The sequence below is a fragment of the Pongo pygmaeus genome, chromosome 9 (genome assembly GCF_028885625.2).
Source record: "Pongo pygmaeus isolate AG05252 chromosome 9, NHGRI_mPonPyg2-v2.0_pri, whole genome shotgun sequence".
Taxonomy (NCBI): domain Eukaryota; kingdom Metazoa; phylum Chordata; class Mammalia; order Primates; family Hominidae; genus Pongo; species Pongo pygmaeus.
Genome location: NC_072382.2, coordinates 121,067,505 through 121,086,255, shown reverse-complemented (window position 1 = coordinate 121,086,255; position 18,751 = coordinate 121,067,505). Strand labels below are relative to the sequence as shown.

At 56.0% G+C, this 18,751-nt stretch overlaps 1 protein-coding gene and 1 non-coding gene across 4 annotated transcripts; both read left to right on the top strand.

Moving 5' to 3' along the window:
- The first annotated feature begins 3,677 nt into the window (after positions 1-3,677).
- Positions 3,678-3,795, top strand: LOC129009194 (small nucleolar RNA ACA64). Its single transcript, XR_008492718.2, has one exon. It is a non-coding gene; the product is annotated as a small nucleolar RNA ACA64 (small nucleolar RNA).
- Positions 3,796-9,889: 6,094 nt separating this feature from the next.
- On the top strand, positions 9,890-18,545 carry MCAM (melanoma cell adhesion molecule). Of its 3 annotated transcripts, none has more exons than XM_054438510.2 (16): positions 9,890-10,071; positions 11,846-11,970; positions 12,069-12,276; positions 12,360-12,430; positions 12,522-12,609; positions 14,149-14,328; positions 14,449-14,570; positions 14,669-14,831; positions 14,927-15,045; positions 15,148-15,289; positions 15,446-15,567; positions 15,676-15,817; positions 15,912-16,007; positions 16,194-16,341; positions 16,631-16,748; positions 17,172-18,545. In XM_054438510.2, the coding sequence occupies exons 1-16, from the start codon at positions 10,005-10,007 to the stop codon at positions 17,199-17,201; spliced, it is 1,941 nt and encodes a 646-aa protein (XP_054294485.2). In that variant the 5' UTR covers positions 9,890-10,004; the 3' UTR covers positions 17,202-18,545. The 3 variants fall into 3 exon arrangements, with proteins under 3 accessions (XP_054294485.2, XP_054294486.2, XP_054294487.2); XM_054438511.2 differs by having other exon boundaries at positions 9,929-10,071; positions 16,857-18,545; XM_054438512.2 differs by lacking the exon at positions 16,631-16,748 and having other exon boundaries at positions 9,929-10,071.
- Positions 18,546-18,751: the final 206 nt, after the last annotated feature.

Sequence of the window (18,751 nt, the reverse complement as noted above, 5' to 3'; positions counted from 1 at the left end):
GCAGAGGTGGGCAAATCCCTTGAGCCCAGGAGTTCGAGACCAGCCTGGGCCACATGGCAAAACCCCATCACTACCAAAAAAACAAAAACAAAAATTAGTCGAGCGTGGTGGCACGTGTCTGTGATCCCAGCTACTTGGGAGGCTGAGGTGGGAGGCTCACTTGGGCCCATGTTGCAGAGGGTGCACTGCAGTGCAGTGCAGATGTTGCAGTGAGCTGAGATGGCACCACCGCACTCCAACCTGGGTGACAGAGTGAGACCCTGTCTCAAAAAAAAAAAAAAAAAAATTGGCTGGGGCACGGTGGGTCACGCCTGTAATCCCAGCAGTTTTGGAGGCCAAAGCAGGTGTATCACTTGAGGTCAGGAGCTGTAGACCAGCCTGGCCAACATGGTGAAACCTTGTCTCTACTAAAAATACAAAAAATTAGCTGGGCATGATGGCACATGCCTGTAAACCCAGCTACTTGGGAGGCTGAAGCAGGAGAATCACTTGAACCCGGGAGGCAGAGGGTGCAGTTTGCTGAGGTCGCACCACTGCAGTCCAGCCTGGGCAATAGAGCGAGACTGTCTCAAAAAAAAAAATTATTTTTTGAAGACCTCGGAACAACTATGACTCAAGAAAGGGCAATTAATTTGGTATTACTGGCAATAGAACATGAATTATGAGAAATGTTTTATTATAACAACATAATTAAGGAATTTCCTGAAGTGAAGGCAAGGAAAATTAATTTATGGAATAAATATATAATCATGAATTGTGTGTCACTTTATTACACATGTAAATATTGCTAGTCCATCATAAGCATACCCAGGCAATAATATATGTAATAATATATGCAATAATAGCTAAGTTAACTTACCTTGGATATTTTGTTGACTTTGGATCATACAAAAACCATAGCTTTACTTTTTTGTAGGTTTTTTTTGGTTGTTTTTTTTTTTTGAGAGAAAGTATCTCTCTGTCGCCCAGGCTGGAGTGCAATGACATAATCTCAACTCATTGCAACCCCTGCCTCCCGGTTTCAAGTGATTCTCCTGCCCCAGCCTCCTGAGTAGCCAGGATTACAGGCAGGTGCCACCACGCCTGGCTAATTTTTGTACTTCTAGTACAGACAGGGTTTCACCATGTTGGTCAGGCTGGTCTCGAATTCCTGATGTCAAGTGATCTGCCTGCCTCGGCCTCCCAAAGTGCTGGGATTACAGGCGTGAACCATCGCACCTGGCCAGCTTTACATATTTTTAAGTTTTGTCATTAGAAGGCATATTTGTCAAGGTAGGAAGATAAAGCATACCGAACAGCTAGTTAGCTTTCAAATATTTCAAATATTTAGACATATGATATGTCAGCCTTCATTTATACCCTGCCCTATCTCTACAGATATTATGAGGGTGGAGGGCTGTTCCTTCTATCCCTCTTTATGTAGCTATTTTTCTGTTTTTTATTTTTTTTTTTATTTTTTGAGACAGGTCTTGCTCTGTCATCCAAGCTAGAGTACAGTGGCACCATCTTGTCTCACTGCAGCCTTGACTTCCCAGGCTCCAGCGACCCTCACACCTTGGCCTCCTGAATAGCTGGGATTACAGGCGTGCACCACCACACCCAGCTAATTTTTGGATTTGTTTTGTTTTGTTTTCAGTAGAGGTGGGGTTTTGTCATGTTGCCCAGGCTGGTCTCAAACTCCTGGGCTCAAGCCATCCACCTGTCTTGGCCTCCCACAGTGCTGGGATTACAGGTATGAGCCATCTTGCCCAGCCATATACCTATCTTTTTAATTTAAAATCATGTTTGGTAAAGACTGTAAAGAATAGCCTTCTCTTCTCATCTATTTGTTTATGGATATCTTTTTATTACCAGTTTGGAGTCATAGATTCCTATTTTATTCAAATTCAATGGGTTTTATTCCATTACAGTCCACACCAGTGTATAGAGATTGTCTTCATTGTTTTTTGTTTTGTTTTTTGTTTCTGTTTTTGTTTTTTTGAGACACAGTCTTGCTCTGTTGCCCGGGCTAGAGTGCAGTGGCACAATCTTGGCTCACTGCAACCTCCACCTCCCAGGTTCAAGCAATTCTTGTGCCTCAGCCTTCTGAGTAGCTGGGACCCCAGGCGCGCACCATCATGCCTGGCTAATTTTTGTATTTTTAGTAGAGAGGGGGTTTCACCATGTTGGCCAGGCTAGTCTGGAACTCCTGACCTCAAGTGATGGGCCTGCCTCGGCCTCCCAAAGTGTTGGGTGTGAACCACCGCGCCCAGCCTGTCCTCATTCTTTTAACAGCTGCATAGTACTCCACTGCATGGAGTTGGTGCAAGGATTGTTTTTAGTGGACTCGGTGAAGTGCTGTATCCCACCTCCAAGAGGTTGCCAAGGGGATGTCAGTCACATATGGATGACATAAGGGAAGAGCCCCCATCCCCACACTTATCTCTCACTCTACTGTGAGACTATTATGATAAAATGAACTGGCTTGCTGGAGGTAAAATAAGGCCATACTCTGTGTGCAGGAGGCAGGCTCCCCAGAAGGGATTGGCTGTTTTCAACCTCATCACCCAAGGGAAAAGAGGGATCTGAGAAGGGAAATGGAAACTTAGTAAGAGGGGCCTTTTGTTCTGTCCCTCTGGGGCCTGAGCTGTAATGGATTTAAAGTCACTTATGGTTGCTCCCCTGCTTAACACCATTTATACACAGCCTGTTGCTCTGAGTAATTGACCATGGCTTACAAATCCTTTGTAATCTGGCCTCATCCTTCACTAACCTCAGCCTTCCCTTGCAGAATATTAACCAACTCCTAGCAGCCCCCTGCACATAGCGAGCTCCGTCACACTTCAGACAGCACAGCCCACCCCCATTTACCTGGTTACCTCCTATTCATTGCCTAAAATGAAGCTCGGCATCAACTCTTCCAAGAAGCCTTCTTTCATCACCTCAGGCTGGGTTAAGTAACTGTTTTATGTGCATATTTGCACCCTGGTACGCGGCTCTTTGTGTTATAATTATTTATTTGTCTGTCGCCCTCACGAGACTGTACGTTTCTCAAGCACATGGCCCTTGTTTTAGTTATCATCCTGTCTCCAGCCCCCAGCTTAGTTCCTGACTAGTGTGCTGTATCCCAAATCACAATACACATATGCACCGAGTTATGAGACAGAGAAGGGAACTACAATGCCCCCCTTGACCTCAAGCCCTCTCTGCCCACATATCATCCCTAGCTTTGTTGCAAGGCTGTCATGACCCAGGATGAAGTGAAATAGGACCCAAGAGTCTGGCTTCTGCGATTCATCAATCCCGCTTTTCAGTCACCCATCCTCCCACCTGCTCTGTAGGATGAGAAAACAATTCAAACTAGCGGCACCAGGGGGCGCTCTCAGGCCAAGATGAAATCAAGAAACCATGGTAAACCTAAATTCCAATGTCACATCGTTTTTCCATTGCTCAAGAACCTGCAGTGGCTCCCCATTGCCCATCCTATCTTAAGCTGTTCCCCTATAACCTAAGCCCATCTCATCTGCCCAAGCTCCCACGTGCGTGCACCCTCTACCGTGCTGAATTTCTACTTAGCCATGTAACTCACAAGGGTGATGCCAAGGGGTAATGGTGTAGCTAAAGCTAGCCCCGTCTCCACTTAGGTAGGTCTGGCTGCGTCAGCCACCCACATCCCTCTGGTGGTTGGGGAGCCCGAGGTTGGATGAAAATCATCCCGGGCTTTGCCAGTGGCCACGAGTGCCCAGAGCTTCCAGGGGCCTCAGCTCACCATGCACTGCCCCTTGTGTGGCAGTGAAACCCAAGACCCTGACAGGCGCCGTGTAAAAATAAATACATAAATAAAGCTATCCTCAATGCGCTCCAAGTAAACGGATACTGGAAATGGAAGTAGTGGACTAGGCCGGGCAAGGTGGCTCTCGCCTGTAATCCCAGCAGTTTGGGAGGCTGAGGCAGGCGGATCACTTGAGGCCAGAAGTTCAAGACCAGCCTGGCCAACATGGTGAAACCCCGCCTCTACTAAAAATACAAAAATTAACCAAGTGTGGTGGTGCGCCTGTAATCCCAGCTACTCGGGAGGCTGAGGCAGAAGACTCGCTTGAACCCAGGAGGCAGAGGTTATAGTGAGCCGAGGTGGAGCCACTGCGCTTAAGCCTGAGCAACTGAGCAAGACCCTGTCTCAAAAAAAAAAAAAAGTAGTGGGATTGCTATGTGAATATAACCTCAAGAAAAGTCACCTAGCCTCTCCACTAACTCCATCTTCTAGCTGGATGGCTGCTCTGACACTTTCTGATAGGGAAATTCTGTAGTTGTCCATATATGTGCCCCTTTCGTGGGTCCCATCGCTCTCTTTTTGCTTGTGTCGTTTCCCCTGCCTCAAAAAATCATTCCTCACTCCTCCGTATCTAAACCTGACCTTTCATTGAAGGCTTCACATTTCCGGAAAGACTTTCCTAGCCAGCACAGTCCACATCAACACTCCCTTTTCTGAATCCCAGTCGCACTTCCTGTCTTTACCACACAACTGAGCTCTTAATTCAGCTGTAATTATTACACATAGACTGTGCAGGTTTTGGAGTTCGTTAGGTAAAACTTGGTTCAAATTTTAGTTCCTTGGAGTGATGACAAAATTCTGGAACTTGATAATGGTGATAATTGCACAACATTGTGAATGTGCTTAATACCACGGAACGCTGACGTTTAAACTGGTTAATATTCTGTTATGTGCATTTTACAATTATTTATTTGTTTATTTTTAGAGATGAGGGTCTCCATACGTTGCGCAGGCTGGCCTTGAACTACTGGGCTCAAGCAATCCTCCTACCTCAGCCTCTCGAGTAGCTGGGACCACAGGTACACACCACTGTGCCAGATGTTAACACAGTTGTTTTTTGTTTGTTTGTTTGTTTGTTTGTTTTTTAAGACGGAGTCTCACTCTGTCGCCCAGGCTGGAGTGCAGTGGCGTGATCTCGGGTCACTCCAACCGCCGCCTCCTGGGTTCAAGCAATTCTGCCTCAGCCTCCCGAGTGGCTGGGACTACAGGCGCGCGCAACCACGCCCAGCTAATTTTTGTATTTTTAGTAGAGATGGGGTTTCACCATGTTGGCCAGGATGGTCTCGATCTCTTGACCTCGTGATCTGCCCGCCTCGGCCTCCCAGAGTGCTGGGATTACAGGCATAAGCCACCGCGCCCAGCCTCTTTCCTCCCCTCTCTACTCCCGGCTCCAAGATCAGCCCTGGCAGCAGCAGTGAGGGTCCCAGGCCTCGCCGGGATGGGATGGAACAAGGCTCCCCTTCTCCAGGGCTCCCCCTGGGATGCTGGCAGCCCCGTGTGGCAGGGAAGAGGAACTGCAGGAGCGTCCTTCAGGGAGGAGAGGGGCCAGAAGACCGCAACATGGCGCCCCTAGGTTTCCCACAGGCCCCCTCCTGTAGACCAGCCGGCCTTCCCCTCAGTGACGACTCAAAGTCAAATTTGAAGAGCTCTCCGGGGACATTCCTCTCCCTGGATGGTGGTATTTTGGGGAGCGGATGTGAACTTCCCTGAAGGGGAGAGGTGTAAACTCCCAGCATCCTGCTACCACCCTCCGCCCCCATCACCCTTCATTCCCCAGGTGCAGGCTGGGGGCAGAGGAGAGGGAAGGGGATTAGGTGCTGGGGCCGGGGAACCGAGACCCAGGGTGTCACCGCTGACAGCAGCGGGGCCCGCAGAGCTGCAGGGAGACAGAGCCGCGCCCCCGCGGCGCCGACACTGCCATCTGGCTAGAGGGCCCCACTCTTTCTTTAACCAGAGGTCACAGCCTCATTGCCTACCCAGGAGGCAGCCCCGAGACGCCCCCTGCGGCCTGGGTTTTCTCCACCCTGTCCCCGCGCCCACCCCAGCTCTGCCATCCCCGGCTGCACCGCTTTGTAAAGGGGACGGCTGGTCAGACCGAATCTGGGTCGGGCCTGGAGACTGGATCTGGGGCTTCCGGAGAGTCCCAGGCTCCCCGCGCGCCCATCCACCCGCCGCCGCCTGAGCATTTATGGTAATGTTTGGGCTGGGGCGAGCGGCCGGATCCCCGCCCCCTGCCTCCGCCGGGCGGGACCTCGAGGCCGGCTCCTGGGGAGCTTAGCGCCGGCGCCTTCCCGCCGCGACCGGGTCCCCTGGGTGGAGGCCCTGGGTGCCGGAGGCCTGAGGTCCGGCAGGTGGGCTGGCCCCCGTGCGGAGGCTCCTAAGGCCGGGGGGTACGAGAGGGACAGTCCCCAGTCGGTCGGAGGAGGGGTCCGCGGGGTTGTGGGCTCCGATGGGAGGGCTATGATCCCGCTCAACCTACCCTAACCACCCACTGCTGCCTACCCAACCTCCGCCTCTGGCTTAAGAGACCATCATCCCCAGCAAGAGTCCCGATGCATCCACATCCTCTTTCTCCTTCTCTCCCCCCACCCCTTGGCAGGGAAGGGGCTGAGGGAAGAGGCCAGCAGCTCTCAAGGGAGTCGTCGGAATGCTAGGAGCCTGGGAACAGACCCTGCGGTCCCTGGGAAAGCCAGGCTGTGGAATCCCACCGTCAGCCCCCTCCCCAGGATGGGCCACCGGATGTCAGAGACCCCAGTTCCCCAACAGGGATCTTTGTGAGGGTGGGCCCTGCCCCCCAGTTCAAGCCCCAGCCTGGCTCGACCCCAGAGTTCAGTAGGCCATCTGTGACGAAGACAGCCCCTCCCCCGCTCTCCGCCCTCCACCCCCCTGCCTGCTCCGACATAATCCTCGCCATTGTGCCCGTCGCCCCCTCCCCCCGCCCCCCCTCTCTAGACCCCTGTACAATGGGGCCTTTGCAGCTTCCAGAATGGAGATGAACTCAGGGTTTTTCCAAGTTTAAAAATAGCCCCTCCCATCCCCCAGAAGGCCACCCTCCCTCTCTCCCATGGTGGTGTGGGGTGCACCTCCACCCCGGCTGTGCCTCCTCCCTCCTGCCCTGGGTCAGGTGCGAAGGACATGGGTGAGACGGCGTCCGGCGGGAGCGGGGCTGCTTCCCCCGATTCAATCTCTTCCCCCACATCTTCCATCCGCCCCCCAGTACAGTATCCGGTTTCCTGCCCCCTACCCTTTTCCACCGTGTTCACTCCTTCAGTATAATCTTCTCCTACTCACACCCACATTCTGGAAAAATTCTCCAACTTCCGCACCCCCTCCAAAGACCCAGGCCGGATCCTATTATCTGGCCTGGCCAGGGGGTTCCCCAGTCTCGGTAACTGCCAAGATTGTTGGGACTCCCACCCCATGTCCTCACAGCAGCTGCAAACACCTCTTTATCAGCTTCCTTCCTCGGCCCAGCCCACCCTTCTCATATCCTCACATCCTGGTCAAGGCCCCTGGATCCAGAAGGGTGGGTCAGAAGTCACTAAGTTCCCTTTGCTGGAGCTGAGAGAGGACACTTGGGTTCCAGTCTTGCCCCTTCGCGGCCTCTGGGGACAGGTCCATCCTTGTCTTTTTACCTCCAACTCCCCAGGGCTCCACTTCTCCTTACAATGAGCTGAAAGCTCCACCCATCCAGGAGACTGTGGCTGAGGAGCCCAACCAGGACCCCCGCCCCACCTGGCCTCAGTTTCTCCACCTGTGGTCAGACCTATACCAGAGACACGTAGAGGGCATTATGCGCAGGAGGGTCCCCTCATGTGTGAGGGGCCCAGATCCACCATGGGGCTGGAGGAAAGCAGCCTTCTTGCCTGCAACCCAAGGAGGGAAAAAAGAAGAAGAATTAAGACTCTGCCCCCAGGGCCTCTTCTGGCCCTGGCCTATATCTGAGCCAGGCTCTTCCAACCCAGTCCAGGTGCTGGGTCCCTGCAGGGTAGAAGGCCATGGCCTCCTCCTCCAACTCCCTTCTGCTGGCTGTCACTCCTGTCCTGCTGGAAGTCCCGCAGCCACCTTCTCTCCCCTGGCACTGCCGGAGCGCTAGCCTCCGGCCTCTAAGAAGAGCTGAGGGCTGATCCCCTTCACCTTCCGCTCCCTCCACCCTGCTCCCTGCCTCCACTCCTGAGTCCTCTCCGAGGTCCTGACCCCTCTTTAGTTTGGAATCCCAAAGTGCCCACCTCATGAAACCATCCCAAAGCTATCTGTCCCCTGAGGCTATGACCCACTCCCGAGAAGCCTAGACAGCCCCAGGCTACTGGCTTCCTTAAAGGACAGTCTTCTGTGCTTGTTTGGTGGGGCCATGCAGGGGAAGGGACGTCACCCTGGGCTCTAGGCTCTAACCTCATTTCCCTTTCACCGCAGAGACGAATCCTCCACCCCCACCTGGCTTCACTCTCCTCCAGCGGAAGAAGAATTCAGAACTGACTGTCCTTGGTGGTTAGCTGGCTTTGTTTTCAGGCCAGAGAGGCGAATGATTAGTTAATGGTGTTAAGTGAAGGAAGGGGGTTGGGCGGGGAAGCCAGCTCCATGCCCAGCCGGGCCTGCCAGGGCAAACGGCATCCTTCAGCCATTTCCACTCCAGCCCAGCAGACAAAACATTCTCATCTAGTCAGCTCTGGGCCTGGGGCCAGTCCATACATTCACTCTGGAGGGGGAGCCAGGGTCCTCCTCTTGTTCTCCCTGCAGGCTCCAGGCTCCAGGCCCCTGGCCCGGTGGGCCTGGGCTCTGCACAGCCTCTGGCTGGAGACTAATGGCATTGGAGGAGCGGTCGGCAAGGCTCTGAAAGACAAGGCTGGTGTGGTTTGCCAGTCATCTCTGCGTCATCAAAACGCCACCCTGGAGCATACTCTCAAGTCACCTGGACATCTCCGGGGTTTGCTGGCTCACCCTCCACCTCCCCCAGCCAGCAGAGGGGTGGCCCCGCTGGGCAACAGACCTCTACCCAAATCCAGGCCCCTATTTGGCACTCCCTGGTGGAGGCGCACCAGCAGATGTGGACCCCTTTTCTGAGGCCAGGCTGCTGGGGTCAGAGTGAGGCAAGAGCCCCTCCCCCTCCCTAGAGCCTTAGTTCAAGAGGCCAGAAGACCCAGGGAGAAGCCGGCGTTTGGGGAGAAGGGGAGCTGCAGAGCTCCCCACCCAAGCAGGTCTGATTTGATTCTTCCCTCAGCTATGGACCCACAATCCACAGGGCTGGGGAAGACATGGGGTGGGGGAAGATCAGCGCTGCTGGGATCCTTTCAATCATCAGGAACAGCAACAGGTTTGCAGGGTCAGGCTGGGGACCCTCGCCCATTAACTCTTTTCTCTCCCTGTTTCTTTCTCTTAGGTGAGGGGAAACTGAGTCCCAGGGTAGGTTCCAGAGTGAAGAGGGAAGAAACATGATTCTCAAGGCCCAGGTCTGGACAAGTGTGAACACCTTGAGCTTGTGAATTCAGCCCCCTCCTTCCTTTCTCTGGTCAAAGGCTAGACTTGCAGGAGCTTGGGTTTGAAGGGACAGCCCAGAAGGCATCGTCTCCACTCCCCATATAGGTACCTCTGGGTCTGTGGGACTGGTGCAGGATTCTTCTCCCAAAGCTGCCAGCACTGTGAGGCTGAGGCAGTGCCAGGCCAGCAGCAGCGGCACTGGTGCAATCGTTCTGGGAAGCGATAGAGGCCGGCCTGAATTCTCTGTGGCAGGGGAGGGGAGCCCAAGTGGGAGGCCCCTTGGGGACACCGAGGACCAGGTCCGCTACTGCTCCTCCCCCAGGAGGTCCCCTAGGGGCTACATTGGCTGGCAGGGGCTGAGCAGCGGTGAGCCTGGCTGGCTTCGACCCGGGGCGACTCCGGGCATCCGGGACAGCTTCTCCTCGCTGCCACCTCGGCCAGTCAGACCCCGAGACACCTGTCACTACACCCTCAGCCTTCCCAAGCCAGGAGCCTTGGAGTCCGGCTCTGGCCTACCTCCGGCAGCGATCCTAGGCGCAGCTCCCGGGCTGGCGGCGCCGGGGCCCGCCCCCTAGGGCTGCAGCGCGCGGGGCGGGGGCTGGGGGCTGCGCGGGGCGGGGCAGGCCCAGGCGCTCCGGGCCCCCTCCCCCGCCCCCCTGACGTCAGCCCCCGGCAGCCTCGAGTTGCTCACTTGGCTCTCGCCCTCCGGCTGGGAAGCATGGGGCTTCCCAGGCTGGTCTGCGCCCTCTTGCTCGCCGCCTGCTGCTGCTGTCCTCGCGTCGCGGGTGAGTGAGTTCGCAGGGGGGCCGCGCCCCGCCTAGGGGTCTGCGGTGGAGCGTGCCAGGGAGCAGAGCCAGCGGCGCGGCGGGGTCGGGGCGTTGCGCCCGAGAGGACGCGCCTCCTCCCTGGGTCCCTGATCCCCGGGCGCCTTGCGCGCGAGCAACTCTTCTTTGCAGCCAGTTTGCAGCCGGGATTCTAGAGTATCCCGGGAGCAGCACTCGGAAGGCGGGGAGGAGGCTACTTCTGGGAGTGAGAAGGGGTGGAGCCCAGCCTTTCGGGGTGCTGGGGGGTGGGTGGTCCCTGAGGTGCTCAATCTGGGGGCCCGCAATCGAAGCCGGGCAGGAGGCGCAGCTGGGGCGCATCCTCAAAGCCTGAATTCCGCGCCCGCCTGTTGCTGGAAAAGGCAGCTTCCTTCGCTGGAGGGGGTGCGCCGACCCACCCCTTCCCCCTCCTGCCTGGGCATCACGCCAGGCTGGAGGTGAGCGAGAGCGGGAGGTTCGGCGGCTCCCGCCCGAGCTGGGCGTTGGCAGGGGTTGCGGGGCGGTGTGGGTCGCCTCGCGCCTCCCCGAGTGATGGGATCATAGGGGACAGAGATGAGGGATGGAGGATTCCCATACTGGAAGCGCCCGCTGGCTTATTGTGGGGACCACATTCAGGTGGGAAGTGCGCCCGGGCACCTCGGAGCGTTTCTCCGGATCCGCCTGGTAGCAGGGCGCTCTCGGGTCCACGCTGCCCTTGTATGGCCCGCAGCGGTGTCGCGTGTTTCTCTTGGCTCCCATTCCGCCGTCCCAGCCGCTGTCCGGCTGGGGAAGGGGAGGGCTAGGCAATACCCAGCTCGCTGGCCTCATGCCCAGTGCCAACCATGTCCCTGGGGTATTCCAGGCTACTGCCTCCCAGGCTGACTTTATTTCTGGGGAAAGGGCTAAATCGGGCTCCACAGTTGCAGCCGGTCCAGCTCCACCCTGCCCTGCTCTTCTAGCTCTGGGAGGAGTCAGGGGTCTGAGGCTCTGGGTTGGAGACCCCACTTGCCACCTGCCCTCCTTGTCCGAGAGCCAAGGCAACAACCCAGGCATCCCAGAGCCCAGGCAGATGGTGTCGAGTGACATCACCTCCTCACAGGGCTGGCAGCACGCTGGCACCACTGTCGTCACTCCTGCCCATTGCCTGGCCCTTGCCCTGACCACTGGGGGAAACTGACCTCTCCATCCTTAGCAGCTTCCCAGGGTGGGGTCCGCGGGTGTGTGCGGAGTGTTCACGGAGGTGCTGCTGAGGGAGCATGAGACCGGAACTTCCGCCAGAGTTAGCCCGCTGGGTCTTGTGGGGAGTTAGGGCAGGGATTTTGGAGGGCAGAGGGTAGAGCAGTGGTATCTTCCCCTGGCTGTGGTGACACAAAAGGGCCTGTGTGCCCCAGCCTGGCACATGCTTTGCATTCCCACACTCTGAGCTCACCCGGAGAGGAGGGGGCCTGGAAGGAAAGGGGCCTTCCTCTTGGCCCCGAGCCTGGGTGGCCCCTCTCTGCCCCTCTCCCAGCCTCAGCTGGAGCTGTTCGGTGCTCAGTCTCTGCTCAATCTCTGCTCGGCTCCAAGGACCTGGGGTCTCCTGGACGGGGAGAGGGCTGGCCCAGGTGGGGCGCGGGTCGGGGGGTCGAGCGTTCAGAGGACAGGGCCCTCTGCAGACCCTCTGAGTGGCAGGAAAAACAGCTGCAGCAGCGCTGCGAGGGGAGGGGCGGACAGCACCCGGAGCTGACACAGCTGCGGGGGCCCCGCCTCCCTCCCCCAGGTGTGCCCGGAGAGGCTGAGCAGCCTGCGCCTGAGCTGGTGGAGGTTGAAGTGGGCAGCACAGCCCTTCTGAAGTGCGGCCTCTCCCAGTCCCAAGGCGACCTCAGCCATGTCGACTGGTTTTCTGTGAGTGCTTGGGCTCCTGCAAGAGCAGCCCGGGGAGGGAGGCTCTGCCCCTCTTGTAGCCCAGGACCCTTCTCCTACTCTGTTTCTCCTCCTATTAGGTCCACAAGGAGAAGCGGACGCTCATCTTCCGTGTGCGGCAGGGCCAGGGCCAGAGCGAACGTGGGGAGTACGAGCAGCGGCTCAGCCTCCAGGACAGAGGGGCTACTCTGGCCCTGACTCAAGTCACCCCCCACGACGAGCGCATCTTCTTGTGCCAGGGCAAGCGCCCTCGGTCCCAGGAGTACCGCATCCAGCTCCGCGTCTACAGTGCGTGACCCCGTGTCTGCCAGCTGGGTAGTGAGGGTGGTGGGACGTGGTCAGATGTCCCCCTCATTTCTATTTTCTTGTAGAAGCTCCGGAGGAGCCAAACATCCAGGTCAACGCCCTGGGCATCCCTGTGAACAGTAAGGAGCCTGAGGAGGTGAGATGTGTGGCAGGTGGGCTGGGCAGCTGGTGCGCAGCCGCTGAGATAGGGCTCGGAGGCAGGGAGACTCACACCCTGTGCTCTTTAGGTCGCTACCTGTGTAGGGAGGAACGGGTACCCCATTCCTCAAGTCATCTGGTACAAGAATGGCCGGCCTCTGAAGGAGGAGAAGAACCGTGAGTAGCCCTTTCTCCCAAAAGCCACCCTTGGGCCAGGTGTGGTAGCTCACACCTGTAATCTCAGTGCTTTGGGAGGCCAAGGCAGGAGGATCTCTGGAGGCCAGGAGTTCAAGACCACCTTGGACAACATAGGGTGACCCTGTCTCTACAGAAAATAAAAAAATTAGCCAGGCATGGTGGTGTGTGCCTGTGGTCCCAGATACTTGAGAGGCTGAGGCAGGGGGATCATATGAGCCCAGGAAATGGAGGCTACAGTGAGCTAGGATTTAGCCACCACACTCCAGCCTGGGTGACAGAGCAAGACCCCATCTCTTAAAAAGAGCTGTCTGTCCCTATGGTACTACACAGGAACTGCCTTACGTTTTCTTTAAGCTTTTAACTTAAAAAAATTATACAAATGGTGCTTGAAAATATTTTCATGAGAATTTAAACTGACAAAAAATCTAGAAGTTTCTTCTTGCCTGAGACCCCCCCTCCCAGAAATAATCTCTGCTATCAGGGTGTGTTTTTTCAAGCCTATTTCTATGTATTTGCTCATATATAGAAACATTTCTAGAACAATATAGGCTTTTGTTTTTTATTATCTAAATCAGTCATTCTTAACCAGGGGTGATTTTGTACTCCCTCCTCCTAGGACATATTTGGCAATGTCTGGAGATATTTTTGGTTGTCACACATAGAGGGGGTGCTACTGCCATCTAGTAGGTAGAGAGACCAAGGATGTTGCTAACATCCTACAGGGCACAGGACAGCCCCCACAATAAAGAATCAACGTGGCCTAAAATATCAGTAGTGCTGGCTGGGCTCGCGCCTGTAATCCCAGCACTTTTGGAGGCCAAGGCGGGCGGATCACCTGAGGTCGGGAGTTCAAGACCAGCCTGTCCAACACGGAGAAACCCCATCTCTACTGAAAACACAAAAGTAGCCGGGCGTGGTGGCGCATGTCTGTAATCCCAGCTACTCAGGAGGCTGAGGCAGGAGAAGCACTTGAACCCGGGAAGGAGGTGGAGGTTGCGGTGAGCCAAGATTGTACCATTGCACTCCAGCCTGGGCAACAAGAGCGAAACTCCGTCTGAAAAAAAAAAAAAATTATCAGTACTGCTGAGAAACCCTGATCTAAGTAGTGGCGTATGGTATACGTTGTTAGACAATTTCTTTTATACAACGTTTCTGGGTCAGTCTATTTAGATCAACTGATCGTTTTGCTTACTGCCAAGTTTTCCATACTATGCATAGCATGTAGTCGAGTTCACCATTCCCCAGTTAGTGGACATCTAGACGGCTGCTCGTTTTTATCATTGCAGCATTCTTTGCACACATCCTTGGATATGAGCAGACATGTAAATGTTTTTCTAGGGTTGACCCTGAGCGGTAAAAGTGCTGGGTTGAAGGGTTTCCAGCTTGCATTTGTAGCTGGCCCTCTACAGGGGACAGGGGGCTCTTTAGATGGTCCCCTGCCAACCCCGGTGGACAACCCTAGGGTGGGGTTGGAGGTGGGGCTGAGGCTCAGTCTTCCTCCCCTTCCTCCCTGCGCAGGGGTCCACATTCAGTCGTCCCAGACTGTGGAGTCGAGTGGTTTGTACACCTTGCAGAGTATTCTGAAGGCACAGCTGGTTAAAGAAGACAAAGATGCCCAGTTTTACTGTGAGCTCAACTACCGGCTGCCCAGTGGGAACCACATGAAGGAGTCCAGGGAAGTCACCGTCCCTGTTTTCTGTGAGTACTAACCTGACTCTCTGCTTACTGGGGCTGGAGCTGCTGGAAACTCCTGCTGGCTCCCCCTATTCAGCCCAGGGTTGACTCATGGGCCAAGAGCTACCCCCTTTGCCTATGCAGACCCGACAGAAAAAGTGTGGTTGGAAGTGGAGCCCGTGGGAATGCTGAAGGAAGGGGACCGCGTGGAAATCAGGTGTTTGGCTGATGGCAACCCTCCACCACACTTCAGCATCAGCAAGCAGGTGTGGGGGCTTTGTGCTGGGTGCAGGTGGGGATGCAAGCAGAGACCCAGGTGGAGTGGCGGGAGGTGCACTCTGCTCACCTCCCCAGTCCTCCCTAGAACCCCAGCACCAGGGAGGCAGAGGAAGAGACAACCAACGACAACGGGGTCCTGGTGCTGGAGCCTGCCCGGAAGGAACACAGTGGGCTCTATGAATGTCAGGGCCTGGACTTGGACACCATGATATCGCTGCCGAGTGAACCACAGGAACTACTGGTGAACTGTGAGGGGCTGGGGACCCAGGACAGGGGGCCCAGGCTGGGGCAATAGGGAACTGGCCCCGCCCTGCCCTGGGTGACATGATTGCTGTACCCCCAGATGTGTCTGACGTCCGAGTGAGTCCCGCAGCCCCTGAGAGACAGGAAGGCAGCAGCCTCACCCTGACCTGTGAGGCAGAGAGTAGCCAGGACCTCGAGTTCCAGTGGCTGAGAGAAGAGGTACCCAGGCGGGTCTGGGGCAAGGGGCTGATGGGGTGGGTGGGGCTGGGGGTGACAAGAATGTGCTCTTTCCCAGACCCTCTGACCCGTCTCTCATTCCAGACAGGCCAGGTGCTGGAAAGGGGGCCTGTGCTCCAGTTGCATGACCTGAAACGGGAGGCAGGAGGCGGCTATCGCTGCGTGGCGTCTGTGCCCAGCATATCCGGCCTGAACCGCACACAGCTGGTCAACGTGGCCATTTTTGGTGAGGCCCTCCCTCTGGGTAGAGACCAGGTCACCCCAAGTGGGGTGGTTTTTAAGCTCTTTGACAAAAAGCCACCTGCTGCCCTGGGGAGCTCTGGTGCGGAGGGGGAGGCAGGCTAGCTGGGCTTGCCGCCTCACCTCTCCCTACCTCCCCAAGGCCCCCCTTGGATGGCATTCAAGGAGAGGAAGGTGTGGGTGAAAGAGAATATGGTGTTGAATCTGTCTTGTGAAGCGTCAGGGCACCCCCGGCCCACCATCTCCTGGAACGTCAACGGCACGGTGAGCAGGTGTCTCATCTGCCACACTCTCCTAATCCCTGCCTGGGCTTTGTGGCCAGGACCAGAGATCCTCCCCATCCCCTGAGCTGCCTCCTTCCTTTCCTCGCAGGCAAGTGAACACCACCAAGATCCACAGCGAGTCCTGAGCACCCTGAATGTCCTCGTGACCCCAGAGCTGTTGGAGACAGGTGTTGAATGCACGGCCTCCAACGACCTGGGCAAAAACACCAGCGTCCTCTTCCTGGAGCTGGGTGAGGGCTGCATCCCTGCAGGGAATGGCAGGGGCAGGCCCAGGCACGGGCAGTAACTTGCGCTTCTCCTAACACCCCTCCCTCTGCCTCCTAGTCAATTTAACCACCCTCACACCAGACTCCAACACAACCACTGGCCTCAGCACTTCCACTGCCAGTCCTCATACCAGAGCCAACAGCACCTCCACAGGTAAGCCAGGCCTGGCAAGAGAACAGGGCTGTGCCAGGGCATCCTTTCTGCCCTGTCCCTCCTCAGAGAGCCCTGTCCAGAAAGGTGAGTAGCAGCCCCATCTTGTCGGCCCTAGACTGGCTGGGGCAACGATGGTGACGTGGTGGCCTGGGGCAGGGAGTGACGAGGAGTGTCTTTGTGGCGCAGAGAGAAAGCTGCCAGAGCCGGAGAGCCAGGGCGTGGTCATCGTGGCTGTGATTGTGTGCATCCTGGTCCTGGCGGTGCTGGGCGCTGTCCTCTATTTCCTCTATAAGAAGGGCAAGCTGCCGTGCGGGCGCTCAGGGAAGCAGGAGATGTAAGCCCAACACCGGCCCCTCCGGCCCCTCCCATTTTGCCGCCCAGCCTGCTGCCTGCCCAGCACCCGCCTGCCCCTCGAGAGCAGGAGTGGGGCCCTGGGTCAGGGTGCTCCCCGCTCCACTGCCCACTGCCCAGCTTCCATCAGCCACACGGTCTCATGACCTGCTTCCCTGCCCTGGGCTGGCCCTGGAGCAAGGAGCCCTCATCCATTCCACATCCTTCACAGCGGGCCCTTCTCTTCCTGTGGCCCTGAGGTACCAACCTCTCACCTCCCTCCCTCCTCCCAGCACGCTGCCCCCGTCTCGTAAGAGTGAATTTGTAGTTGAAGTTAAGTCAGATAAGCTCCCAGAAGAGATGGGCCTCCTGCAGGGCAGCAGCAGTGACAAGAGGGCTCCGGGAGACCAGGTAGGAGGCGGTTCCTGTGGCCAGAGCCTCCCACATCCTCAGGGACCGGGGGCAGTAGGGACTAACGGTTCTAACTCTCTATCCTTCATCCCTCTTTGTCGGAGATAGGGAGCAGGCCCCATCTTGCCTTCTTAACACTACTCACAGATGGCAGGGCCAAGCAAGTGGCTGAGGGAGCTTGGAGGAAGACAAGAAAGACCCTGTCCCATCACCTTTTCCTGACCAACGCCCGTGGCTCTGGGTGTGGCCATTTCACCAGTGCAGTCAGGCGGGGGCCGCCCCCCTTCCCTGGCCTGCCTTCCTCCCCAGGGCTGCCGCACCAAGTTCATCGGCTTCTGCTTCCACCTCTCCTTCCTCTCGGTGCTCACACCTTCAACTCAGCACCGTCTCCGTGTTCCCTTCTTCTCCTCTACCCACTTTTAGGGAGAGAAATACATCGATCTGAGGCATTAGCCCCGAATCACTTCAGCACCCTTCCCTGCCTGGACCATTCCCAGCTCCCTGCTCACTCTTCTCTCAGCAAAAGCCTCCAAAGGGACTAGAGAGAAGCCTCCTGCTCCCCTCGCCTGCACACCCCCTTTCAGAGGGCCACTGGGTTAGGTACCTGAGGACCTCACCTGGCCCTGCAAGGCCCGCTTTTCAGGGACCAGTCCACCACCATCTCCACGTTGAGTGAAGCTCATCCCAAGCAAGGAGCCCCAGTCTCCCAAGCGGGTAGGAGAGTTTCTTGCAGAACGTGTTTTTTCTTTACACACATTATGGCTGTAAATACCTGGCTCCTGCCAGCAGCTGAGCTGGGTAGCCTCTCTGAGCTGGTTTCCTGCCCCAAAGGCTGGCTTCCATCATCCAGGTGCACCACTGAAGTGAGGACACACCGGAGCCAGGCACCTGCTCGTGTTGAAGTGCGCTGTTCACACCCGCTCTGGAGAGCACCCCAGCAGCATCCAGAAGCAGCTGCAGTGTTGCTGCCATCTCCCTCCTGTCTGCCTCTTCAAAGTCTCCTGTGACATTTTTTCTTTGGTCAAAAGCCAGGAACTGGTGTCATTCCTTAAAAGATACGTGCCAGGGCCGGGTGCGGTGGCTCACGCCCGTAATCCCAGCACTTTGGGAGGCCGAGGCGGGCGGATCACAAGGTCAGGACATCGAGACCATCCTGGCTAACACGGTGAAACCCCGTCTCTACTAAAAATACAAAAAAAATTAGCCGGGCATAGTGGTTGGCACCTATAGTCCCAGCTACTCGGAAGGCTGAAGCAGGAGAATGGTGTGAATCCAGGAGGTGGAGCCTGCAGTAAGCCGAGATCGTGCCACTGCACTCCCACCTGGGTGACACAGCGAGACTCCGTCCCGAGAAGAAAAAAAAAAAAAAAAAAAAAAGGAAGATACGTGCCTGCAGTGAGGAAGCTGAGCACTGTTTCTGAGTTCAGGTGAATTAGCCTCAATCCCCCGTGTTCACTTGGCTCCCGTGGCCCTCTTGATGGATCACGTAAGACTGAAAGGCGGGGGGAGTGGACAAAGATGAGGTCTACACTGTCCTTCATGGGGATTAAAGCTATGGTTATATTAGCACCAAACTTCTACAAACCAAGCTCAGGGCCCCAACCCTAGAAGGGCCCAAATGAGAGAATGGTACTTAGGGATGGAAAACAAGGGCCTGGCTAGAGCTTCGGGTGTGTGTGTCTGTGTGTATGCATACATATGTGTGTATATATGGTTTTGTCAGGTGTGTAAATTTGCAAATTGTTTCCTTTATATATGTATATATATATGAAAAATAAAGCTTAATTGTCCCAGAAATCTTACATTGCTTTTTATTCATCATGGGTACCACAGGAACCTGGGGGCCTCTGAAACTACAACCAAAAGGCACACAAAACCGTTTCCAGTTGGCAGCAGCAATCAGGGGTTACCTCTGCTTCTGAGCAAATGGCTCAAGTTCTACCACAGAGCGGACAGTCACCCTACTTTTCAGCAGCCAAACTGCCCTGATGACGCAGCACGAA